At 42.6% G+C, this 27227-nt stretch overlaps 1 protein-coding gene across 2 annotated transcripts; it reads left to right on the plus strand.

The window, feature by feature from the left end:
• Positions 1-1441: 1441 nt before the first annotated feature.
• Positions 1442-27088, plus strand: per2 (period circadian clock 2). 2 transcript variants are annotated; one of them, XM_069683957.1, is made up of 24 exons: positions 1442-1590; positions 7511-8061; positions 14029-14124; positions 14230-14384; positions 14519-14640; positions 14735-14936; positions 15686-15737; positions 16254-16396; positions 16615-16693; positions 16782-16888; positions 16992-17145; positions 17279-17393; positions 17604-17753; positions 17849-17939; positions 18129-18306; positions 18432-18556; positions 18720-18926; positions 19930-20193; positions 20288-21192; positions 21568-21684; positions 22446-22698; positions 23360-23567; positions 24749-24899; positions 25023-27088. In XM_069683957.1, the coding sequence occupies exons 2-24, from the start codon at positions 7628-7630 to the stop codon at positions 25221-25223; spliced, it is 4509 nt and encodes a 1502-aa protein (XP_069540058.1). In that variant the 5' UTR covers positions 1442-1590; positions 7511-7627; the 3' UTR covers positions 25224-27088. The 2 variants fall into 2 exon arrangements, with proteins under 2 accessions (XP_069540058.1, XP_069540059.1); XM_069683958.1 differs by lacking the exon at positions 21568-21684.
• Positions 27089-27227: the final 139 nt, after the last annotated feature.

Below are 27227 nucleotides of genomic sequence, written 5' to 3' on the forward strand. Positions count from 1 at the left end.
GATTTTTTTAATAGAGCGCAGTTATCAGACAGATGCAGGTTGCAGAAGTTATCATTGATGTGCATCATCAAATTATATTTGAGCCAAAATCTGTCTCTGACAGACAGTCCCCTGCAGGCTCAGTATACACCTAAAAATTCAGGTGTATATATACTTCTAATACAGTGAAAACAATGGGCTGTCACAAAAGTGTGAAAATCCACTTGATCATTTTTTTCACAGGCACTTAGCTGCACTGAATACAACATTAAAGTTACAGGAAGAAATACAATTACAATAGTCACATCCGAACAATAAAATAAATTTAGGGATGTCAAACTCATAAATGGCAACATGCACTGTCAGACTGTGCATTTAGAGTAATGATTGCAAGCAATTTCAAGTGGATGAACCAGCAGCTGACATGAGCCACAACACAGCCACTAGGGGTGCAATTTGACTTTGACTTGCTCCTCAGAAGAACATAATCCACAACCACCCCTAACATTCAATTGTTATAATACAACTGCTCTAATCAATGTGTATAAATAACTTATGCATGTAACTTCAGCCTTTATAATTTCGTTCTTTTAGCATTGACTGATCATATACTTTTTATACTATGTACACCGGTTTTTCAACATGAAGAAAACTTACATAAAAAATAGACAAACGTAAAGGACAAATAAAAGCTTTTAATGTAAATGTGCTCCTGTATGCCTTCAATTAAATGTGCTATTTCTCTTTTTCTATATGTCTATTGAACCTATATTATACTCTACACTTGGGACTGAAAGGAACTTTACAACCTACCTAAATACTTGAGAGAAAAAAATATTTAATTACATAAAATCAAGTGTTTTCGCAGTGTCCCAACATATTAGACGCAGTGCTACAACATCACTGCAACGCCATTAATGAAACGTCGCAGTATTTTTTTTATGTAAGAATGACCATAACTTAGATAACAGCACCGATCAAAGACACCTTGTGTTATATCACATATTTTTTTATGAGTCTAGCAACTTTTATGCTTACGCGAATGGTGGCGCATCAAATAGTTCACCCACATTGGCCACACACACACTTGTATAACCGTTTAGATAACAGTCGAGCTTGCTGAGCCGCTGTGAGCCAACCATCGGCATCGCTTCATTCACCGGCAGCTGCTTCGAAGTGATTTGCTCTCGCCTCTCGCACGCCTGAGGTAGCCGTGGGTTTCCACGTGAAAGCGATGACATACTTATGTAAAAGAGTGACAGCACCAGGGACCAATCGGAGCGCGGAGCGGCAGTCAACTCAACAGGCCCCCAGCGCTAATTGGTTCAGAGCGCTGTGACGTAGAGAGGAGCGGTTCTCTGGACCAACAGGCGCAGACCTCGAGGAGGGGCTTATGGAGGTGCTCGAAATGAGGTCACTATCCCCGCTCGAGATGCAGGGCAGAGAGCCGGTGTGTCTGCGAAACTGGACTGGGAAAACATTCTGTTAGACCAGCCTAGTACCGTCGCACCCATACGCTTGCTCTAGTTGGGATTCAACAACAAACAGCTTTAAACACGAAGCTTATTTCACGGAGACGCAGAGTTCCAGAGAGGATTTGCGCTTTGTCAGGTTGGTTGAGTTTTACTATTATATGCAAGAGCTGTTTCTGTGTCAGTGTATATTAACAATGTTTTAACATGTGACAGATAAAGATGACAACCCTGTTTATGAGGTTTACATTGAATATGTAACATAATATATTAGCTTGCATCGCCAAAGTTGCATAACTGTGTCAGTGTAAGGGTCAATCTCGGTCAGCAGGCCAGCAGCCCTGCCCACATGACAGCGGGGACGTGAGTCCATCCGTGAGGGATAACCTTTACGCAATGTAAGCTAACATGCCTGCTCTCACAGGAACTTTAATAAACGTAAGGAAAGTAAATGCAGCAACACAAACACGATACCGAGAGTAGTTTAAGAGCAGAGTTGAGTGAAGCAACTGTGGAGTCTGGTATGGTGCATGTAGACGTGCTGTCTGCTGTCACATGAAAACTCCGGCATAACGCCTTACATAAAGAGTCGACTGCAGCAGCACATGGCATAAGTTCATACGCAGCAACGATTAGTGAATTTGCGAGATGTGAGCTGCTGTATGGGTTTTCCCGAAGAGATTGTCAGCATGCGGTGGTGCCTGAGTCAGGCGGTCTGCGTAGTTGGCTTACGTAAATGATACCTAACCTCTAAGAAGTATTCAAGTTGTCTTGGCAGTTATTTTTCAGCTTTTTATGTAAGAGCAAAGAGATAACTAAGTATTTATGTTCAACTACTGTGGAACAGTTTTGTAATGATGGAAATTATAGATTCCTATATGTTAAAGTGTACTTTTAATACATTGCATATGTTTGGTGTTGGTGTCCAGTTGTGGCTATAACCCTATATACAGTTTGGTGAGATCATTTACTGCCAAAACCGCCCATTGTATCTCTAAAAACCGCCTATTTTTAGCCTGATGACACGATGCATGCTTGTCATTATGTAAAGAGTTTTCAAAATGGAGGTTTGAAAAGTTTCTAAACCTATGCAGCAGGACAATACCTGAAGGCTGGAGATACTGGGATTTTACCTGAAGGTTACAGTATGAAGACCTGCTGGACTTGAAACCAAATAAATCTTTCCCATCATTAAAATACTCCTTTCTGTTCAGTATATTAATAATTTAACAGAAAGGCAACTTGTGAAACTTCTAATATTTGTTTGCTTTCACTGAAGGTGAAAGTATAAATGGAGGAGTTGTAATTTAGTGTGCTTTCCATTGTATTATTTGGGCAAATTCTTAAGAAAATGGTCTTTAGTTTTTTGTTTTTTATCAATGAAGCTTTTGCCAATAGTCTTCTGCCATTAATCCTTCTGGTAAATGATTCAGTATTTTACTTTGGCTCATGTAGTTTAACAGTGATTCAGTGTTTGAAGGTTGTCAAGCACAATGCAGCACATTGGCAGCAGGTCTAGCCTTTAGTCATATCCTGCTTACTCTTGGTGACAGGGGAAGATGCCTGATGCATGAAAGGCTGGCAATGGGGAAGCGATTTAGATCGCACATGTGCAATCAGCAGAAGGTTTGGCATCATGTCGCATATACTGTACATTTTCTCTGCCATAATTGGCAACACGAGAGGAGGTGTGTTGCACATAACTTTTATTCTAATTAATGTTTGGCAAACTCTGCTAAGATTGTGTCTAGTGCACTGGTGGTCTCTATAAAAAACATACTGTGGCTCTCTGTCATACTCCCTTACCAAACTCTTGTGGCCAAGAAGTTCCAGACAAACAATTCGTAACCTTCCCTGGAACCTTCCTAATGGAACAATTCCTTCCCGGTCTGAACATTTAACGCCTCTGTTCTTTTTTTAGCCACCAGGGGAAGTGGATCAAGCCATGGGTGGTCTTGGAAAGTGCTGTACAGCATGTAGTGTGCAGTGTTCACCTGATCCATTGCATCTATTTAAGATGTGACTGAAGATCGATGTAGGTCAGCAAATGAGCAAAAACCACACAGAGTCATTTCTGCTCATGAAAGAAACTCAAACACGTGTTGCAACCGTGTGAAAATTAATGACTGCACACATACACATACAAGAATCCAGATTACTTTAAATCATATTAGAATAGGGAAAACAGCAAAGACTGCTGATGTATACCGATGAAATCCACATTATTTACTAATGGTCAGTTAACACTACTTAAAGTCTTTCCAGATAATTGTTCAATGTTTTGTAATCAGCAGTAATTCAAAAGCAGTTTCTTTGGTGGACATACCTGTGTTAGCTGCAGGTAGCATGCTATTTATGTTTCTGAGTGGCACCCTTGTAATCTGCTGTAATAACTGCAAACATGCAGTGTTGTACCCAACCTGAGCCCACTCATGGAAAACTTTCCTCATTCAATCCATCGTTCATGATGTGGACGACAAACTAATTATTAAAATAAATGCCTCCAACATGATACGCAGTTATGAAACTGCAGCTTCTCTTGCAGGGTTGTATAAGATGGTCTGATGTCAGACATGCGATAATATGATCAGAGCACTGTGACATGAATATTTCTGTTCAATGGGGGAAAAAAGGAATCTGATATAATGTGGGATTTTAATAAGTTGCAGTTGTGTAATCTGTCATTACAATGCTAAATCGTCCAGGTGTGGCGGAGGTGTTAGTCATTATCCCATGGATGTTTAGAAAGAGAGAATGGAAAGCCTATGCTACATAGATGTTAGCGGTTGTTAGTGGCTACACGCAACAAGTTGATAAATAAAGATGAGACAGAGGGACAAAAGGAAACCTCTCACAGGCTCTCTTTCCTCTAGTGTAGGAAAATAGTGTCCACCACTAAAGCTGTGACTACACCAAACACACTGAACAAGCTTAATCACATTTTAATTTCCCTCCGTGATTAGATTTAATGGTTTTAATGGTTTGGGGTCTGAATGGAGTGTTCTATTCTTTGTACATTGAAAAGGTGATTTCATTTAAATTATCACTAAGATTCAGAAAGGCCAAGTGAGCAACATGTTCCCAACAGGCACTGATTCTGTTCCAACCTCTTACAGCCCAGACTGATTTTTAATTGCATTAAAATGACTTCAAGGGTATATAGTGTTATATATAACCTGTAATTGTGTTATGTTGCTCATCTTGCCTTGTTAGCCACCTGTTACTCATTGTACCTACCTCAATGGTGAATGGAACTGCTTCTTAGACCTACTGCTACTAATGCACCCTGACAGGAAAAGACCAAACACTCATGGCGTGTGTCTTTGGATTGCGTAAAACCAGGGAAAGTGGCTCTGCAGCATTTCTTGGACATCTTCTTGAGCCCCACGTTTCTAAGCTATGTCACTAAACTAGGCTGAATACAAACATAGAATCCAAGTTCAGTGGCTTTGGGACTTTTAATACTGGCGTTATTTCACTGATGGATAATGCCCAAAGTGAGGAATGTTTCCCAGTGTACAGGAGGAAGTGTATCTAAATTGCTAAGTAAGCTTTTATTAGGTCATCTGTCTGAGCATCTCTGAAAGAGCAGAAATCCTCACCTGGTGTTCTCTCTCAGTAACTAGGTAGAGTTTCAGAACTGCAGCATCACTGCAGGATCTCTGCTTTTACAGAAAGTGTCTCTAGCTCTCTCTCTTCATCTCCCACTCTTCTCCTTTTCTCTCACAGCTCAACTCTCTCTTTATCTCTCTCCGTCTGAATGTCTGCCGGTATTGATTCAACAGATTTGACACAATGAGCTAATGAGGTGAATATCTAGCCGTATATTTAGTACGTAGTAGTCGTGTGAACTCTTGGACCCTTTGAATATCTGGCGCACTGGCAGTCAGCTCTTCAACTTTGGACTAGAATTTGTGTAGCGGGTAAAGTAGCTGCCAAAATACTCACAGCTCTCCAGTCAGCGATTCATGCAGAATGTCTGCTGACTAATAACTCCAGCTCAGGTGTTCCTTTATGCAGAATAAAAGCTTTCTGAAGAGGTGTTTTATCTTACTCTGCAGATATTAGATGAACCACAGTGAAGACAAATCATTGCAAAACTCATCGCTCCAGTTTATCTCACCAAGAAGTCTCTAAATGTCAGAACCATGGTTGCTCGCTTCTTTTGACTGTCTCAGCTGTATGTTGACCCAGTTCCACAGTAGCATGGATGTTGGGGGGGGGGGGGAAAGTACTTTCAGCAGGTCAGTGATAAGCATGAACGTGATCTCCACCGTCAATAAGGGCAAACAGATTGGTTAATTATTAATGGAAATCTTTTGCTACTGTCGTTTTGGCAGAATGAGGATCATTGTGCCATATTGCGTAATGCGTGGGTCAGACTTCCAGATGAAACCGGTTATGGGCTGCTTTAAGTTTCTAATTAAGAGATCAGCTTTTGATACAAAGTCCACAAGTCATTGTCGGGCAACTGCGGCCTCCTCTGCATCCCCTCTACACAAAGAGCTTATTTATAACAGAGGTTTTAGTTTTTCAGTTTTCTTTTCTGTCCCTTTTACTAGTACATCTAGAATTTCCATTTTGAGTCATTTTGCTTCTGAAGTCTTTTATACCAGATTCATCTCTTAAGCCGTTTTCCCACTGGTCAAAAAACCCACTAACACCCAACTGCTTCATGGGAAAGGCTACAATTGGCATTCAGACCCAGGTCAAATGAAAAAATGTTGGACTAAATAAACACATTTATACATCCCTTATAGCTCTGGTTCATTACAGAGAGCAACGCGCTGTGTGTCATCACTCAGAGTAGAAAATTACAAATGTTTCCATTGCAGGGTAGACAGGAGGACGTGTCACCGCCTTGTTATCCCTGGGAGTCAGCCAGGCTGCAGGTTATATACATAGACAATTGCATCGTGGCTTTCATGTGACCTTAACGTGTTGCCCAGAAGTAGGATTATGTGAGTGATAAGGCCTTTTGTCCTGTGCTCTTAATCTCAAGAGCAACCGCAATTAACAGGTCTGACTTTTGCATCACTTAGCTTCAATGTTAACGTAGAACAGTGCAGTTTGGTGGTTTTATAGCAAAGGCAGCCAGGCGACAGAACAAAGGAACTACATACAAAGACAATCATAGGAATTGTATGTTGCACAACTTCACTAAGGTATAATTAGCTTAATGGTATATATCATTATAGACTGAAGCAGCTTATATCACCTTTTCATTTTCATCTATCTTTGCCATTTTGTACAGATGACTCTATATGGTGCTAGCAAGAAACATTATCTCGACATAGATTTGTCTATATGTGTCTATATCTGCCACCAAAGGTAATCCTTGGGTTATAGGAACACTTTTCCACAGGGCAATGCTTACACCCCATTGCTAATGCCTACTGTATGTGAAGCCACAGTAAACAGGTCGAAGGTTTCAGACTGTTAGCCAGCAACCTTTTGTGACATACAGATAAACACTGTCTGGTGTTTTATGTGGATGATCGTTTGAAAGTGTTTGGGGGGCTCATATTTGACAGATCCACTGCTCTTAAAGGCCACGGTGTCTGTACAAGAGAGCTTTCTACTGTACATCAGAGAAACACCTGCAGCCCTCTATAGAGGTCAGGGGTTAACCCCTGCTAGGCGCTCTGATATCACACCAGACTAAAGGCAAAAAATCCCCATTTGAAGTATTGGTGAAGCATTGATTCATGTCTCTTTTAGATTTCTGAACCGTGTGCAGAGGTTTGTGTACCCGCCTGTGTTTGTGTTGAAGAACCATTTTGCATATTTTGACTACTATAATACAAATCATCTGAGCTTTGCATATTGGCGGCCATTTTTAAAAGCATGCCACTGTAGGAAGTTTAAATTGAATCCCTGTCTTTCAAGCAGCCATCAAAGGAGGTTGATGGAGAAGGGTTTCTTTCTACTTGAGCTGTTGCCCTATGTCTACTGTATGATGCCTACCCCTTGTATATGTTCTCAATATTTATAACTATGCACACATGCCGTGGAAGAGTGTTACTTCATTACTAACATTTATAATCTTCTTTTAACAGATCAGTCCGCCTCCCCCCTGATTCAGTCCGGCACCGCCCTCCAGAAAATGGGGTGATTGCTTTCTCTCATCATCTATTTAAATAACCTGGAACAAGCCCAGGACAGCGCTGCTCCTGATGTCAGAAGATTCAGACTCCAAGCCCTATCACTTCCCTGTGCTGGAGGAGGAGGATGGATCCTCAGGGTGCAGAGTGTCCACCTCGTGCAGCCCAATGCCAAGGGGGGCCTCAGGGTGCAGCTCCATGGCACAGCTGCACAGGATGGGCGGCTACAGCCAAGGAGGGTCCGACTTAGGCCTCGCCTCTGAGGGCAGTGACAGCAGCGGTCAGGACCCTCCCGCCTCGCCGCACAAGCACCGCAAGAACGGCCGCTCCCGATCTCTCCCCGAAGAGGACGTGGAGATGAAGAGCAGTGGGTCCAGCGGGAGCGGAACCGAATCCCACGGCAATGAGAGCCATGGCAACGAGAGCCACAGCCACGAGTCGATGGGCAGCTCCAATGGCAACAGCAAGGACTCGGCGCTGCTGGAGTCCTCTGAAAGCAACAAGAGGTCAGTGATGGTTGTGATAATCATAAAGCCATTAGTAAGCCCTTTTCAGGTTCTTAGTCCATCCAGTCCCTGGTACAGAACAGAGTTAAGTAAAGCAATATTTGGTGCTTTTTAAATTACTATGTGCAAACTGGCCTTCTGCTTAACTTCATCAGTATTCTAGTAGGGCAAACAGATGCTGGACTTCCCCTCTCTTCCTTTGACCCTCTTGTAAAGCATGAAATATTCATACACATTGACGTCTTTTACGCATAAAAGATAGAAAATCTAGTCTACTCTCTTTCCGCATGCACAGACTGGCTGTAATAAATACCATGTGTGCGTCACAGTTGAGTAATGTGTAGATGAGTGAGCCAGGACTGCAGCGATGGCCATCTTTGAAGCGCGTTGAAAACATCCGGGAACCTGCCCCATCTGTTTTCTCTGACCATGAGAGCAGGATTAGAATAATTGCTTTTAAATTGTTTTTCCTTTCAATGACGTTTCCTGCCAGCTGAGCGCTTCGTACGAGGCGAGCCCAACATACATGCCGTTTGTCATAACATTTTATTTTCGGGCCAGAGAGGATGAACGGAACATCATTCCAATTTAGCACAACAATGTTACCTGAGGCAGATCTAATGCCGGCTCAAGTAACATTATGTTACCTTCACCCTTAACATAAATACCACATGTGGTTACTAGTTACACTGTAGAGCCAGGTGAAAGAGTTAATATTTACAAGATCACAGATAACTCGGTGATCATAAATGGACGAGTCTGTCTTTAAAGCCACTTTTTATGTAACACTGGTACAAATCTACAGTATGGCTAAGTAAGAGTTAATACTAAGCTGGGTCTGCGTTAGAGGTAATTTTAGCCTTGATATAACACTCGACTGAGCTTGGAAAAAAGCCCCATTGAGCATGTTCACTCCATTTGAATACTTGCTGATGACAGAGTAACCCTTAAGTAAACTGTACCATGCTGAACATGTGTCCGGCAGCTCCTCTGCTCTCAGTCTGTAGTTTCACAGCACAAGAGCTCTGCTGCAGAGGTCAGCGTTTGGTTCAATTAAAATGATAAAACATTTCCAAAATTCTCCCAAACTGCCTGGACGTGACCATAGCGTGACCAAAAATACGTTCTGACACAATCAGTTTGCCCAGGAGACGACCGGAGCTTTCATACCAGATGGGGTGCGTCATGCTCTGTAACTCCTTGTTAGTGCCATAGCAACAAATTTGTCTGTGTTTATCACGGGGCGGAGGAAGCGGAGTTGCGTGCTCTCACATTTTTTCTCGCTCACTTGCTGCCCTTCCTCTCTTACATCATTCGACCCGTTGAATCCGGGCAGGTTTTTTTTTCAAACCACTCCTTTTTCCTGTGTGTGTTGGTCTTACACACACCAGCAACTCCCTCCCTTCTCTGTTAATACGACTGAAATTTCTTCTTCCTAATCTTTCTATTTGTTTCTGTATATTTCTCTTTGTTTCTCTTACTCCTCCCTCCATTCATTTTCTAACCTTTTGTACACTGGCTCTGTAAACCACTCCCTCACCTGCAAATAATCTCCCTCACATTTTCTCTCCTTCTCTCTCCCTCCATCTCGCTCACTTTAAAAGGCAATTTATACAGCTTATCAGATAAAAAGTCACTGTACATGACATCCAATTTCTGGTGAAACTGTGACAAAATTTGATTCCTCAAGTGGCATTAACTTGTAAGTTTCTTTTTTGATTTTAAACTGTAATGTAGGCTGAAGCACCTCTTAACGAAACAGTCCCGCATTGTGGACAATGTGGGTTGATTGCTATCACCTCCGAAGTCACATGAGATTTAGATTTTTTTTAAAGCGCTTTCCGTGGAGAGAAATGCCGACATGTTTATACAATAAGTTAACACTTCATGTTTTATTCTTTCAACAATGAATCACAGTGGATATGGCAAAGTTTTTGTGCTACTGATCAACAGAAACGAGATTTTATGATCAAAGTGACTTAAAGCAGCAAAAAAATCACAGCTGTAAAAAATAACATTGTTTGTCCCAGTAAGAGTAATTCCTAATACACTGGCCTGAACAGGCATCCCTGAATGCAGCAGTGAGTATTTATTTTATTAATTCCATTTTGTGCTTTTACTGGTACAACATGGCAGAATAACAAAAAGTTACATAAATAAAATTGAGATCACTAAATAAAACTTCCAGCTGCCAGATTTCTGCCAGGATGTCTTTGAACATCACATTATGAAGATAAAGGAACATTAGAAACAAGCTTGATTACCTCACCAGTCACAGCTTTATGGTGAGTGACACAAACAAAGCAAGTGTTGACATGACAACTGAAGAGAAGAAGGATCTCTGCTTTGATTAGAAGTAGGCTTTTTGGACACATGCTAAATGCTATATTGAGTGTAAGCCAAACTCTGCATTATGTTATAAATGCAGCACCCCCTCCATGGAGCATGCAGGGAAGAAACTAGGCTTCTGGAAGGCCAAACTGCTGCAGTCTGCAAGAGATGTCAGGCTTTTTATTTTCCAGCCAGACAATGATACAAAAGAAGATTGTAGACAAGAATGACAAAACAAATGTGGCCAAATCAGAGTCCAGATCTCTATTTAATCCAGACTTGACGGTTTCTGTTCACTCACTTCCGCCATACAACTTGACAGAGCTTGTTTCAAACTCTGTAGCTGTTTTCACAAGGAGTACAATCATCCTTATTGAATTGGCTTGAATGACCAAACAGAATAAAAATGCTGCTAAAAACACCTTATCAGAATGAACAGACCAAACCTGACTCAAAAATGTCAATAATTTCCGGAGATATTCTATGTATGTATAGATACTATATCTATATGTAAACACAACGAGGCCTGAACCTTACACTGTCAATGTGTACATGTTAAACTGATAACTGTGTATTTCGTAGAATTAGGTCTCTGGGTTTACTCGGAGAGGCTATTTGTGGATCTTGTCTCTGTACTAATTCACGTAAGCCTCTTATTAATAGCAACATGTTGTATCTGAGATGGTTTGTCAGCGTGTCTAGAGATCTGCTGATTTCAGAGTATTGCTAAGCTTGTAGGTTAATACAGTGTACCGCATGCACACGGACCTGGGCTGCACTGTTGTTAAAAGGCTCAAACATTAAAACTTTCTGAAGGCAACTAATGCTCATCTGACTTAAATAAAGAAGTTTATTAAATTGTTGCTGTGCTTGTCAAGCTCAGTGTCGGGTTTCTTTTGTAGCCAAATGAGAAAGGGAAAGCTTTATGTCCACGTGTTAATACGACTATTTTGTGCGCTCGACCACTGAATTATGTCAAAATTAAAGCACTTTATCGTCCAAAAGAACCCAATCTGTCACACAGTCGTATTTAGAATTTATTCCCATCATTTTAAATAGCTTGATTAAATATTCATTATATCCAATGGAAAAACATAAGCCCTCTGCCTGGCGCTCCTCTTTGCCTTATTCATATGCAGTTGATTCCCCTTGTCATTCCCTCCTCTTCAATGTAATGAGATATCCACATATACTCGATGAGGTAAGAGGTCAAATGTCAAACAGCCCGTCAGTGGAAGGTTTCTAATTGAACAAGCCCCTGATCTTCACCTTGAGCAGAGAAACGCCCTAAACAGGACCTCCTCTGTCTCCTTCGGGAACATGTTTCCACTAGTCACTGACTTAACACAGCCGCGTGAATTAACCTACTGATCACTAATAAGTTAAGACTGAGCGGTCTAAAACCAGCGGTTGCTTTGGCGAGCGGTGAAGGCAAATTTAATAGACTTAGAAACCTTCTAGTCGATGGAGAGGTTATTTGTAAAGGGGGTTTCTATTCCTGGCCAGGTAAGCAGGTTACATATAGTAACCTGAGATGTAGCCCAGGTGAGTCAGTATCTCACAGCTGTTGAAAGTCTTAAGTAAAGCTTGTCAGGTAAAGGTCAACTGGCTACCTCCTTTTTGAATCTGACTTAGTGGTATTATATACCACAGATGTTTTGCATGGAAAGGAATAACAACAAATGATGATACTCCAAAGTCCCCTGATGCTGCTGAAGTCATACTGATATAATTAATGACTAACATTTCCATAAACACATTTTCATTCAAAAAGATAATTGAATTTGTTTTTTTTACTGCAATTAGAAAAAATTATATAAACGGCAGGTAACATACTTGATAGGTTGGTTAGGCGTGCCTGGGATGCAGCTTGTACATTACTAGAGCCCTTCGATGTTACATAAAACACAGTCATTCTCACTGCTATTAATTATACCAATGTTGTGTCCCAATCTCATACAATGTACTTATATGTAGTAGTTCTACTTATCTTCAGTGAATGCACTTTCCTTTGTGTACACTAACAGGAAATTAGCCAATAAATGCATTGACATTTGTTCCTTTGGAACGTCACTGCCAATAAGACTTCACAAAGAGAAGGATAAAACAGTTCTCTATAAACATATTATAGCGTGTATTCTGAGATCTTCTGGAACATCCTTGATTCAATTTAATTATTCAAGCTGTGTGTAACTCATGGCTTTTTTTCCCTTTGGACATTGTGTAGAACATTTAACTTAAGTATGCATACTGACATATTTTCATCACTTCTCCAAAGTAAAAACACTGAATATACGACTGATAGTCTGCTTAGAATTACCTAGCAAATATAGAATTGAGACTAGTTTAGAAAGTTTTCCATCATGATTAGTGCAGTCTGTTAAACAACCTTTCCCTCGCCTTCACCTCGGCCAGAGACACAGAGGGTGGCACACAGACTTACTACCACTCTGTCAATTAGCCTACTGTAAGGAATCGTTTCTAAATCTCACTCTAATGCACGTTAAGTCCGTCTAGTCTAAAACCAGCTGTTGTATTCTGGCGCGCTAAAGACTATCTTTAATAGAATTAAAAACCTACTTCGGCTTGGAGAGGCTATTCTTAAAGGTGTTTTCTATTCCTAGCCTGGTAAGCAGGTTATACATAGTAACCTGTGTTGTGGTGAGTCATTGTCTCTCAGGGCTTTCATGTATTAGTGCAGTGTTAAGCTTGTAGGTTAATGCAGTGGATCACCCACACACACACACACACACACACACACACACACACACACACACACACACTCATACACGTACACTCTTCTGCTGCATGCAGGCCCTCTACATTAACCTTACTTCATTGCATTTCCACCACAATCTATGTCTGAAGAGCTTAAAACTTACAGAAAGATTGAACAAGTCCCCTGAAGGTCCAATTGTGCAGCTTTTTTTCGACCTTTCAAAGCCAAACCAGATTTCTAAACAAAATGCATCTATGTACTCTGTGCTTTTTAGTAGGACAACTTAATCCATCTTTTCTTAGCATTAAATGACCGAGGGGCTCAGAGACAGAACTAGCAGTCATTATAAATAATTACTATTTCAGGGCACCAAGAGAGCCATTTTCAGATTCCAAGAACTTCTTGCTTCCACTTGTTGTATTCAAGCCCCTAAATCTTCCTGTATTGGTGCTTTCCTGCTGTGCGCCCTTCGAGCTGCAGTCGCACTTAAAGGTCCTAAAGGAGGTGAGAGTGACCTCGGACTTGGAGTGTGGTTTTCTTTTGTAGCCTGGCTGCTAAATGAGAAGTGAAGCTGCATGCGCATTGTTGGCCAGTCACTTCCACAAAGGCTGAAATCCGCTTATCTTTTTTAGGCACACTTCAACAGCACCCCATATTGTGAGATTAAGTATATTTGTTTTTTTATTATTAGGTAACTTGAGCACCTTAGCAACATCAGGTGTCTCAGCCAGGTGAGAAGGAGAGACATGTGTGAAGTACATGCTTCAGAAATATCAGGAAATTATTTAAACATCAGTCAGCTGTTTATGTAATTCTGTCCAGGGACAAAATCATCCTCTTTGTGTCTACTTGATATAATTAAAGTAATTTTTTGCTCTATGTTCAACCAAAATCTTCATTTTTCCTTCTCTCTCCAGCAGCTCGAACTCCCACAGCCCGTCTCCTCCCAGCAGCTCAAACGCCTTCAGTCTGCTGAGCTCAGAGCAGGACAACCCATCAACCAGCGGCTGCAGGTTAGTGCAACGACCGGCCGCGCTAACACTGACAACACTTTTTATCACTAACCTGTTTTCCTTGTCGCCGTATCTGACTTGCCCCTGTGTTTGTGCAAATTGCAGTAGTCAGGAGTCGGCCAAAGCCAAGACCCAGAAGGAGGTGATTAAACTTCTGAAAGAACTGAAGCATCATCTGCCCGCTGAGAAGAAACACAATAACAAGTCCACGACGTTGAACACCCTGAAGTACGCCCTGCGCTGTGTCAAACAGGTGGAAGGTAAGTTGCTTTCAAAGCCCTGTCTGTCCTCTGCTTCTCTTTTGGTGTTACTGCTAACCTCTGCACAGTGCTTTCCTGTGGTTTGAGGTCTGTTCACAATGTATGTGTAAAATAATCAAACCTGTCTCTTGCAGCTAATGAGGAGTATTACCAGCTGCTGATGGTCAATGACAGTCAGCCTCCAGGCCTGGATGTATCGTCTTATACAATCGAGGAGATAGACAGCATAACGTCTGAATACACCCTCAAAAACAATGTGAGTCACCAAATTGCCTTTTAAAGAAGTAACTTAATTTTAACTGATTGTGTTTGAGGTTTTCTCATTTATCTGAATGTCATCTCTTCCGCAGGACATTTTCGCAGTAGCAGTGTCGCTCAACACAGGACGGATAGTCTACATCTCTGATCAGGCCGCCTCCATCCTCAACTGCAAAAGAGACGTGTTCAAGAACACCAAGTTTGTTGAGTTCCTCACGCCGCAGGATGTCAGTGTGTTCTACAGCTTCACGACGCCGTACCGCCTGCCCTCCTGGAGCATGTGCACTGGAGCAGGTACATATGTAGCAGCTACACGGCTCCCTCTACAGACACAGTGTCAGTTATACCAGATTGGGTATCCTTGATCTTAATATGGAAGTACTGCATACGGAAAGATCATTCAATGATCTTAGGATGTCTCTTGTCAGTGTAATCAATACAGTTTTTCATGGGTTTTGTCATCATATTTTTTGTCAAAAAATAAATAGGACTCTGGCTCTTTACTCGGCAGGACGCAACCTCTCAGCTGAGCAAACACACTCACACAAAGAGCAATTTTGACAGGACTGATAGAGACAGATAGGCCGGCAGCTTGTGCTCACAGAACGCTCTGTAGATCATTGAAATACAACTAGTTTTCTTTGTGACAAGTCAGCGCAGCACAGGCTCATCAGTGTGGAGCTTCTAGTTTAAGTTGACCTGATCTCAGAGCTCAGTAAAAATGATCATGTTTTTCTCTTTACGCTGTGCTGGATGCACGAGACTGAGCTCAATCACATGCAGTCACAGTCTGAATACAGATGAGAATATGCTTTAATTTAAACCGCTAAGCTCTGTTATGACTTGTCCCACACATGCACGAAAATATTTTGACTAGCATATGAAATTTATACTGGACTCCTAATTCAGACTTGGCTTTAAATTCATCCTGTTTCTTATGGAAATAACCAAAGCTCGATCACCTGCATGAGCCGGGACCCTGACCAGCATTTGGAGCGATCATGTTGCCTTTGAATTAAAACATTTCTCTTTCCCCGTTTCAGAGTCATCCCCCTCTGACTGCATGCAGGAGAAGTCCTTCTTCTGTCGAATCAGGTGGGTGTGCGTCGGGTCAAACGTGGTGTTTGGCCATCTGCTGCCCGTACCTGCGTGCGGCTTTTATTCATGCTTTCATTCCACTCTAGATGTTTTTCAATTAGTTTGTGACATCATTTGCTTTTGGACTGTAATGAGATGCTTTTTCCAGGCCAGTATCATACATATTTAAATACACACACACACAGACACACACACCTTACTGTACTTGTTAGGACTTTCCATTTCCTTTACTGTTCTTTCATTAAACCTTCAGTCTAAATCTCATTCTGAGCGGTCACCTGCTGTGTGAATATCTGTGCTCGTCACACTTGAGGTCTCAAACTCAATAGAACAGACATTAAAGGAACCACACACACACACATTTACTCACCATAAGCAGTTGTAAAGAGATATGGCTGGGGAATAGTCTAATACTGCCCCCTTGTGTTCAACTAATGAAGTCTAAACTCTACAAACCTGGAACCATACAAACCATAATCCTTATTAAACTTGGTTTCTCAAACTCATTTCCAGTGGTGGGAAGGAGTGTGAGGGCAATCTGCAGTACTATCCCTTCCGCATGACACCCTACCGGATGAAGGTCCAGGACACAGTACACGCTGAAGATCAGTTCTGCTGCCTCCTGCTGGCTGAGAGAGTTCACTCTGGTTATGATGGTAAGAGCTGCAGGTTTGAGAAGCAAACACGTTCACTCGAAACCTTCTGATTTGGTTGTTATTAAAATGATTTGAATTAGTTGTTATGCAAGTTTTATCTTTTAAATTTCACTCAGGTTGAATCTAAGCTTCATTAACTTAAATAATCTGGACTGCTCATGAGTAATCAAAGCTTTCTAAACAAGGATAGATAATGAAAACTTCTCTCTTCCTCACAGCTCCCAGAATTCCAACAGACAAGCGCATCTTTACCACCACACACACTCCGAGTTGTGTCTTTCAGGATGTGGATGAGAGGTAAGCCATGGAGAGATGTTTGCACATAAATTCCAACTATCAGAGGATCATAGGATCGGTGACTAACAGTTTGATTTGTGTCTATCAGGGCGGTTCCTCTCCTCGGGTACCTCCCGCAGGACCTGATCGGCACATCAGTCCTCCTCCACCTGCATCCCAACGACCGCCCGATCCTGCTGGCCATTCACAGAAAGAGTGAGTTTACAGAATCAAACGGATGAAGGCAGAGTTTCTTGTGTCTGCACGATAAGTCTGTCCCTATCATGATGTGACTACATCATGTTGTCTTTCTCTGCAGTTCTTCAATACGCAGGGCAACCATTTGACCACTCGTCCATCCGGTTCTGCGCGCGAAACGGAGAATACATCATTCTCGACACAAGCTGGTCCAGTTTTGTCAACCCGTGGAGCCGCAAGGTCTCCTTTGTTATCGGGAGACACAAAGTGCGGATGTGAGTTTATCTGTCTTTTAATATCTAAGCTGATGTACGGTCCGTCGTTGTCCATAGTCCTATTTGTTAGGCATTACCAAACTCTGGTTGGACATATCAAAATGACCTGTTTATCATTATTTTTGTTTATCAGGGGCCCTGTGAATGAAGATGTGTTTGTGGCCCCGCCCTCCACTGTCGGGGAGATGAAGACCATGGATTCTGACATGCAGGAGGTCACTGAGCAGATCCATCGGCTCCTGCTTCAGGTGAGAGTGTATGATAGTCACAAATACATAGCATGGCTAATTGTGTAGATTAGAGCAGCATCTTTCTTTCAACGTAAGGACCTTAAGGGCCACTAAGAACGAAAGATGTCACAAGAAAAAGTAGAGCAACGTGTGGATTATGCAGTGTTATATACTCCTGGATGATTAACCTTTTAAATGTCTCCCATCCCTCTCTTTATCTGTAATCAGCCGGTTCATAACAGTGGCTCCAGTGGCTACAATAGTCTGAACAGAAACGACCACCTTCTGAGCCTGACCTCCTCTAGCGAGAGCCTCGACAAGGGCAGCGGGAGTAAAACGCATCACGAGGAGGAGGAAGTGAGCGACAAAGTCAGACCTGTAAGTAAACCCAGGATTTCTCATATTCGTAATAAGATACTCAAAACTGGTGTACTATTGTACTTACTTGGTGTACTTACTTTTCTATTTCAAAGCGAACATTTCAGGAAATCTGTAAGGGAATTCACCTTCAGAAGAGCCAGGAGCAGCAGATAGCCAAGCATGACAACAAGAAAACCAATGGCAGTAAGTTCAGCAAATATTACCTGAATATTTGTAGGTTTAACTTTAAGTGTATCTAAACCAGAGACAATAAGAAAGCTGTTATTTGTGTCTTTATGCGACTTGTTCCTTTGTTGGGGAAATGTCATAATTAGTTGTAAAATTTGAGCGCATCTTCCACTCAATCCCTAACTCCTGGCAACCTTCCTGTAGAGTCTGTACAGAAGAGGCCAGTAGTGGTTCGGCCCAAAGACTCGGCGGCTCCTTTCAACTGGAAGGAGGCCGGGTCCACTATGGAGGAGAGCAGGTCCTCTTTCCAGGAGGAGATGACCCTCAATGACCAGACGGTCTACTCCTACCAGCAGATCAGCTGTTTGGACAGTGTTGTCAGGTACAGAGATGAAAAGGCCAAAGTTTGACCTTAACAAAAAACATGTGACATACTCCTGCAGATAACTAGTTGATAATATTTGATGAACGAAACTAATCACTGTGTCCTCGTCATGATTCCTGAAGGTACTTGGAGGGCTGTAATGTTCCCATCACCATGAAGAGGAAGTGCCACTCTTCCTCTAACACCACGTCATCTAACTCAGATGACGACAAACAGAAAGGATCGAGCAACATGCAGGTGTCCGAAGGTATGTTTCACCACTTCTGAAGGATTTCAGATGCTTATTTTCACCTCATCATACAAAGCTCCGGCCTTTTTAATGCCTTTACTCTATGACCTTTAAACTCTTCTCTCAGACTCTGCAATGCCAGCTCCTTGTCAGAATATCTTGTTCTCTGTTCTCTTGGCAGAACCAGCCTTGTTGAAGGATCACTCTGGTCTCTCCGCTTTGGATGATCGAGATAAAAAGTCCAGTGACGCAGCCACAGCGGTAGTGGGCACCTCGCTGCCCCTACCTGTACCTAACAAGCCAGAAAGCGTGGTGTCCATAACCAGCCAGTGTAGCTACAGTAGCACTATAGTGCATGTTGGGGACAAGAAACCTCAACCGGAGTCAGGTACAGTGCCGCGGAAAAGTGTTTGCTCTCGACCTGATTCCTCTATTGTTGCATATTTGTTACACAACGATTTCAGATCTTCAAAAAAAAACACCATTAGAAACGAGCGTCCTTTAAAACAGATTGTTAAGCTTTTCATGTTTTTTACTGAAAGAACCGTAGAGTAACACAGTGACAGTAACAACCCACCGTTATATCATTTAGAGTACGTTTTTTCCCCCATTTGTTCTCTAATCTTTAATGGTAAAGATCTGACACAGCCCTGTGTGACAAATATGCAGAAACAGAAGAATTCAGGAAAGGGGCAAATGGTTTTTCACAGCACTGTAAATGAAACTTTGCACCTGTGTGTGAACACGCTTCTCTCTCTGTGTCTCTGTGTGTGCGTTTGTGCGTGTGTGTGTGTGTCTGTTTATGTAGTTGAGTCAATGGATGCTTAACATCGTAAACACAGAAAAAAAGCAAACTCAAAAAATATTTCAATTTAATCTAAAAACTTGTTGCACTTGAATGTGCGTCACAATCTACAGCTCCTGTCCTGATGATTATCTAGTGTTGCGTTGAAACATTGTGCATACTGTAATTTGCACACTAGCCTTGAAGTTGGACCAAATTAACAAGACCGATAATAATGTAAAACCTAATTCATTTCTATTGTATAGCACTATACCAAAGTACCACAGGACTACAGCTGAATACTCATTGGCTAACATGATGCAGCGAGCATCTACTAATAACTGAGTATCACCCAAACTGAATCAAGGCGGCTCATTTAATGGCTACTCTGACATACAGAGTCAGTAACTAATCGCCTTGGAATGAATATATTTCCCTGTTCCCAAAATTGTTTTTGTAAACCACATTGGCCTGTTCAAGCTGCTGCAGTGCTTAGTCAACATTGCTTTTGTCGTCGTCATTGCAAATGTAAATAAGCTAACATGTCACTCTACCTCTCATTGATTTAGGACGTGTTAAATATGTTTCCCTGCTGTCATCCTTACAGAGATCATAGAGGACGTCCCGGTAACAGGAGAGACGGCAGAGTCTAACCAGAACACCGGGGCTCCTCCTTCTGCTGTTTCACCTCCCAGTCACGAGAGGGAGTCTTACAAAAAGCTTGGGCTGACCAAGCAGGTTTTGGCAGCCCATACGCAGAAGGAGGAGCAGGCCTTTCTGTATCGCTTCAGGGAGCTCCGTAAAATCACAGCACTCAAAGCTAACTGCTCCCAGTACCTGGAGCGGCAGAGAGAACAGACCGCCAGCAATGGTACCTCTGTCCACCACACTTACACATTTATTATTACATTTGTCATATTCACAAATTACTAAAGACATTCTTTGTCATCCTCTCCAACCTGTAGCTGTTCCTGCTGCTCGCTCCTGTAAGCATGCTGGAGCGGGTGCAGGGCCCACCGCGCGGCGCAGCACGCGGGTTAAAAAGACCAAGTCGAAGCGAGCGAGGCAGGTGGAGTCTTCAGACAGCACGGTGTCCCATCACAGACAGCATAACCTGCGGCCTCCTATTCTACACCACGGCCTTAACCCCACCTCTTGGTCTCGCTCTGACACCTCACAGTCCACTTTCCCCATGGCCTACCCCTCTGTCATGCCCGGATACCCCCTCCAAGTTTACCCCGGAGCTGATTCTGTAGCTCCCCACACAGACGCACCTCAACCAGGCTTTGGGGTCAACCAGGGCACCCAGGCCCCTCCCTGCCCCTCAGCCATCCATCCTGCTCCATACACCGCCCCAATTGTCACCCCCATCGTGGCTTTAGTGCTGCCCAACTACGTGTACCCACCTATGGCCCCTGGGCAGCTACCACCACAGGCAGTGTACCACGCACAGACTGGCTTCCCAATCCAAACACAGACTTTCTGTCAAGCTGCCTTTCCAGACCAGATCCCCTTCGCAGCTCCTCCTGCCTTCAGTTTTCAGAACCAGTTAAACACCCAGAACCACTTCGCTCCTCAAGCAGGATACCTGGCCCAGCCGTTCTCCTTCCCTCCATCCTCGGAAACCCCAAAGGCCCCCATGGAAGGCCAGTCTCGCTCCTCGACGCCACAGTCAGGAGGAGGTGGAGGCCCAGCGTCGCCACCCCTGTTCCAGTCTCGCTGCAGCTCACCACTCAACCTGCTGGAGCTGGAGCTGTCTGTGGACCGGCAGGACAGCATAGTGCTCTCTTCTGGAGGACAAGGGAACAACATGACTGAAAAGGAGAAGGGAGCAAGTGGCAACCAAGCCAAGGAGAGGGAGCTGAATCAGGTAAACAAGGAAACTAACCTTCATCTTCTCTCCTTTTCCTCCAAAAGTCTTCCAAAGCGAATGACTGATAGTCTTCCATGTATCGTTCTTAAATTGTCAGGATAAAATGTCTAATCCACACGTAAATTGTGGGCTGTTTGAACCTCCATAGGCAGGCATGTTCCCCTGAGACATTCAATCAAATGTCTCTCACCCTTTTGGGATTTAATGCCATGGTCACAGTGATTCTTCAATATTACTCACAGTATTAAAATGCAGCCGTTTTTTGTTCTTGTATTGCTATGCCATGTGTAAAATCAAGTCAGTCTAGAGTCCTCGGATGAAATGTGACCCAGGGTGTTAACACATGATGTTATTATCCCTTACACCCTTTAGCCATCTCTCAGTCTCCTTGGTCCACCTGGACCCTTGTATTACGAGGGCACGCCCTGTGCCTGTGAGCGTTTGTCTTGGGATAAAGTGTGCTCTAGGCTGAGGGCTTGCAGCAAAGAGGTAGGCAAATCATCAGAAAACCTCCACACTTCTCCAAACCCATTCCTCCCTGAATTCATATGTCGATTATAACTATAACTTTTGTTTCCTTTTCATGACATATGATCAGCATTCTTTTGATCTTGCAATGTTCTTATCTATCCAGTAAAGACTATTGTCAAGAGTGATAATCATTTCAGCTTAAGTCTGAGACTGAGAGACCTCAAGGAGACATAATCTGAAAAACAAGTGTTGTGTTGAGTTCATTAAGATGTCTACAAAGTGATACCAAACCCTTATTACAGTGCACAACTGTGCTGTATGTATGACTGTATGCACACATACATACACTCTTTGATTTTGCATGACACCCTTCACATTAGAACTGGAAACCATTTTTTTGCATCCAAAGAAAATGGTGGATAAATGTTGTTTACTGTTCATGCTCTTATTTAATGATTTGCACTACTTTAAATAAGCTGCAGAAGGATCAGGATCACTGTTGTGTTTCTAACTACGCTCCGCCTTACAGCGTAGCTATAGTAATCAGACATGTTTTTGTACAAGCTAATTGGTCAGACTGACCATTTTCCATGCTCATGGGAGAAGTATACTCCCAGCTGAGTCCCAAAATGCAGAGGCAAGATGCAACACAGCCAATGACTCTGCTCCTGCCTATTATAATGATGCAGGAGATAGTACCAAATACAGTCTGTTGGCCAGAGCTGTGAAGTCATGCTTGTTTTTTTAATGGCTCCGCTTTAATGTTTATGTTTTTGCAGGCAAGTTCACGCGGCGATGGGAACAACAGCGACATCAACTCTTCGTCTAGCGACATGTTGGACATCATTCTCCACGAGGACTCCTGCTCAGGCACTGGCTCAGCCACCTCGGGGTCAATGGGCTCAAGGTCCAACGGCTGTGGAACTTCAGCCAGCGGGACGTCTAACAGCGGGACATCTAAGAGCAGGACGTCAGCCAGCGGAGCATCTGCTAGTGGGACATCTGCTAGCGGGACCTCTGGTAGCGGAACAGGTCAGTATCATCTTAGGCTGGGATGATATAAGGCTGAAGTAACGAATTCCTGGATTCGTTTTTCTGCATTGTTTTGAGACAGAATGTGCGAAAAAAGGCTGTCCCTGATCTTTGTTTCATGTGGGAGTTAAAGGACATGTTGAGTACAACACCTACATTCCTCACGGTTGTGCTGGATGCCAGGATGATACCATCTAGGGCACCCCCAATCATTATATAATGTCTCTTTGGTGTTTAGGACCAAGCACAACATCTTCTGTTTTATTGAGTGAAGTAGCAGAAAATTGTTGGTCATTCATATTACTTCAAGTTATGATTTAAGTTTAGTTAGTCCGTATAAGGTGAATTAAATCAGTCCGAGCATTGAACCTTGTGGAACTCCGTGACTATCTTTGTTGTCTCTCTGTTCAAGTTGAGTTAATATTTTAACAGTTACAGTGCATAGCCAACATCACAGGGTTTACTGATTGAAGTGTGTGTACAGAAATTAATTATGATATTTGCTAGACATATACCAAGAAATAGTGCTTTACCCTGAATTTCATTATAGCTGTAGTGCGGAAAATCTCCCAAGCAACCACTTACACATAAATTTTGTCTTTTAATCTCACAACCAAGTCTTTGTTCACACGTATAATGTTTGCTCTTTGTGTGTTATTAGGAAGCAACAACAGCAGTAATTACTTTGGCAGCGTGGACTCGTCCCAGAACAGCCAGAAGGTCAACGGTCACTCGAGCAGCAGCGATGGAAGGCCGATGGAGATGGAGCAGGGCGAAAACTTCATCAAGTATGTGCGGCAGGACCCGCTGTGGCTGCTCATGGCCAACGCTGATGAGGATGTCATGATGACCTATCAGCTGCCCTCGCGGTGAGTAGGAGGACAGCGGTATATAGCCAGTGAGGAGTTGGAGAGTGCCCCTTTAGACACAAATGTTTGATAGTTTAGCAACCTTCTGTTTGATATGGAAGGGTGTGTATGGAAAGCTTTCCTCTTTTCTAATAGTTTTCTAGATAGAGAAGGATGTGTGTGCAACCAGGAGGCAGAAGCATGAGAAAGCTTATTTGTGCCCATCATCTGCAACTCCAGAGAGCCTTACAAACTGGCGAAAAAACTGAAGAACTTAATCAAGGTTTTTTTCCAGGTGCGGTTTAATTGTCACAGTTAAAAAGAGCTTAGACGCTTCGTTGTTGTTTCGTCTCGACAATGTTGCTCCCAGATTGTAAGACAAAGACAAAGGAGCACTTTATTCTGTAAAACGTAGGATTAGAAAAAAACGTCATCTATGGTGCCCTTGTCACAAGTGCTGAGGTATCTCCAGTATATCCACTTACTGTAACCTACAGAAACCAATATATGTATATGAGTCACTTTATACATGGTATTCTGATGTTGGACTATTGAGCCTTCTCCTTCAAATAACTGCACAACAGCTCATCCTCATCTCCTCTCACTGCAGTGTTTTCTGCCCCCTGGCTGCACACACATCCCAGAGTGGAGTTGCTGTGGGCTGCAGAAATGTGATGATGGCACTGATACTTCAGTGGACTTTGTACTGTTTTGTGTTTTGCTGTCTTCAGGCATCAACACTTTATATACCAACAATCCTTCTTTACTTAAGAAGACTCTGCCTTAAAGCAACAACAAACTCTGTAACAGTGCTGCTGTCCTGTGTGAACAGCCTGTTGCACATCATGTTTTGTTTAAATGTTTGTATTTGCTTGATGTTGCATGTCGATTTTTCTCCCTAAATGGAAACAAGAACCTGTGCCTGTCTCCCAGTGGAGTGGTTTGCAGTGGCAGTATTTGACCACTAGATGGCACTTTTACACTAACACAGAGTAACTGTATATGGTTTTCAGCTCTGCAGGCATTTCACAAGTTTAAGATCATTCCAGAGTAGTTTTAACAGCTAGTGATCCTCTGCTTTTAAGTATATATCATCCAACTCCTCTTATTTATCAACCCAATCCTTATAAAGGTTTGTCAGATGTGACTGTTAAAGAGCAGAGTATTGAATGTGTCTGTGTTTCTGTTTGCTGTTTCTGCAGTGACATCGAGAGAGTGCTCAGAGAGGACAGAGAGAAGCTGAGGCTGCTGCAGAAGAACCAGCCGCGCTTTTCAGAGGAGCAGAAGAAGGAGCTGATCCAGGTCCACCCCTGGATGAAGAAGGGAGGTCTGCCCAAGGCGATAGACATCAAGGTATAATGACATGTTTTTAAAGGTCCATTTCAGTTTTGTGGCTTATTTCTTCCTGAAATTCTTTCTCATTGTTTCTCACACACGCATCTTTCTAACCTTCAAATTTTAATCTGTGCTGTCCAGGTGTGCTGCAGTGACGGCACCTCGGAAGCAGCAGCAGCAGCGGCAGCAGCAGAGGAGGATCAGCCCGAGCTGGACAGCGGTGATACAGATTCGGGGGATGTCGGCTGTCAGCGGCAGCCTAGAGACGAACCTTCAAAAACTGTTGTTACTTCCTGCCACGGCCCGTCTCCTGGCTCCCAGACACAACCAGCTCGACAATGAACTGCTCGAGACTCTCAGAGTGACGTTTATTACCCATAAGCCTCTTGTTCTACAAATCTGTGAAGAGTGACCTACTTTACTTTCACATCAGAAGGCCCTTTGCTCTTCACACACATTTCTTCATTACTGTCGTCTTGCTGTTTTTAGCAATGAGTTGAGCCTGTCAGGGAAAACTGGTTCAAACAATCAACACTTGTGTGGAATGTGAATATTCATAGTGCACATCAAACAGTTTATTGAAACATACTTATAAGCTGCATCGCGGGGATGTTCTTGGTGTTAGCGGGGAGTGCGCGCATTCGTTCATTTCTGTGTAGCACTTAAAAATGTGCAGCACTTTGGGGAAGCATTCAATGCACTGATGAAGACATGCAGAACCCAATATAGGAAGTACAGTATGTGCTCAAACACTGGGCCACAGGTCAAACAAACATGAACCAACTGGAGGCTGCAGGAAGTGGCTCTGTGGTGTTCTGAATTAATTCACTACTTTGTGACGTCAATTTCCTTGGTTACAACAACACTGTGCTACGTCAGCATGTGTTGAGAACAGGTGGAGTCATGCATAACTATCAAGCACCAAAGGAGGGTACGAGTGCACTTTGTAGGCTGCACTGGAAGAGGAACATGAATGAGACTCCCTTATGTCTGCTCTATTTTGGCCAAGTCACTTTCTGGTGTTGCATAAAGTCTCTGCGAGTTAAACAGACTTACGAAAGGTTTTCACCACCTCCGACACGTCGTAATACTGATGCATTACCATGTAAGCCGCATTTTGTAGCTGGTCAGAGCCAAGAGAATTTTGACCTGTTTTTTTTATACTTTTAGAAGGCTAAGTCTATAATAATGTATCATATTTTATAAAGTAACTACAGCTCTCAGACAGATGTAGTTGAGTACACTACTATTATCCTTTTTAAAGGTACTGAAGTAGAAGTCTAACGTAGCATTAAATGGAGATACTCGAGTACACACGTTACTGATCCGCAGGTAGGACGGAGGTGGTGAAAGCATTAAAGACAACAGGAGCAACACAAACTGGGAGCGACCAGCCCATCATGCTATATCATTGCAAAGAAAATATAGAGCTGCCTGTGCGACATGTTACAACTGCAGCGTTTTTTTATTTTCTGTATCAGCTGTGAAACTTTCTCTGACTCTGATTTCACAGATGCCTCTCGTTCAATCTAAGAAACACTTTATTTAACACATTTCAATGCTTGTGTGAATGTTTGTCTTCAATTCTGAGCGTATATATTTTTACATACAATAGCTGTTTCTGTATAAAGAGATTTTTGCCTTTAAGTTATGATGGAAATATCAACCTTGAACAGGAACCAGGACCAAGATTATTAATATTTCCTGTAAATACTATTTTTAAAAATATGATTCCCACCATGGATTGTATGAAACTAGAGTTATTTATTGTGGCCGATGAGGAGAATATTGATGTTTTCCCCACTTTAGGTGTGCCACGTAACACTTGAAATGGTCTGATGTTGGTCCTCATAAATATGGAGAAGAGGATCCTGTGGAAGTGAGTGAAGCTCATTGCTGTTCAGAACAAACAGGGTGCTCACTTCAGAAGTCAGGGTTTAGGGTTATTGCACGGGTATAAAGCAACTCACACAGATGTCAGGAGACTGTGTGGACGGCTTTGAAGCTTCTGCTGTAATGAGAGAGGAAACATTGCTCTTCTTGGCAACTTGAACATTTCCTGAATTTGTCATTTGAACAGACACTGACAATGCACATTTTTCTTTCTTTTTTCCCTACTTTAATTATTTTTAAGCTTTTATTTACTTTTATTTTTATGTTTGTAAAAAAAATTCTCTAATAAAATGTTGCCTAATTTTTACAGTAAAGTGTGTATTTCTTCCTTTCGTACAGGCTCACAATTGAGTGCTTGTTAGCAGCTCATGTGAGCTTAAATTGGACAAACATTAGACTCATTAAAGATGGCAGCTGTCAATGGGCCCATGACCAATCAATGATTGAAAATTA

This window comes from Semicossyphus pulcher, unplaced genomic scaffold (assembly GCF_022749685.1).
Source record: "Semicossyphus pulcher isolate SPU_LCO1_2020_fin unplaced genomic scaffold, fSemPul1.0.p SCAF_7, whole genome shotgun sequence".
NCBI lineage: Eukaryota > Metazoa > Chordata > Actinopteri > Labriformes > Labridae > Semicossyphus > Semicossyphus pulcher.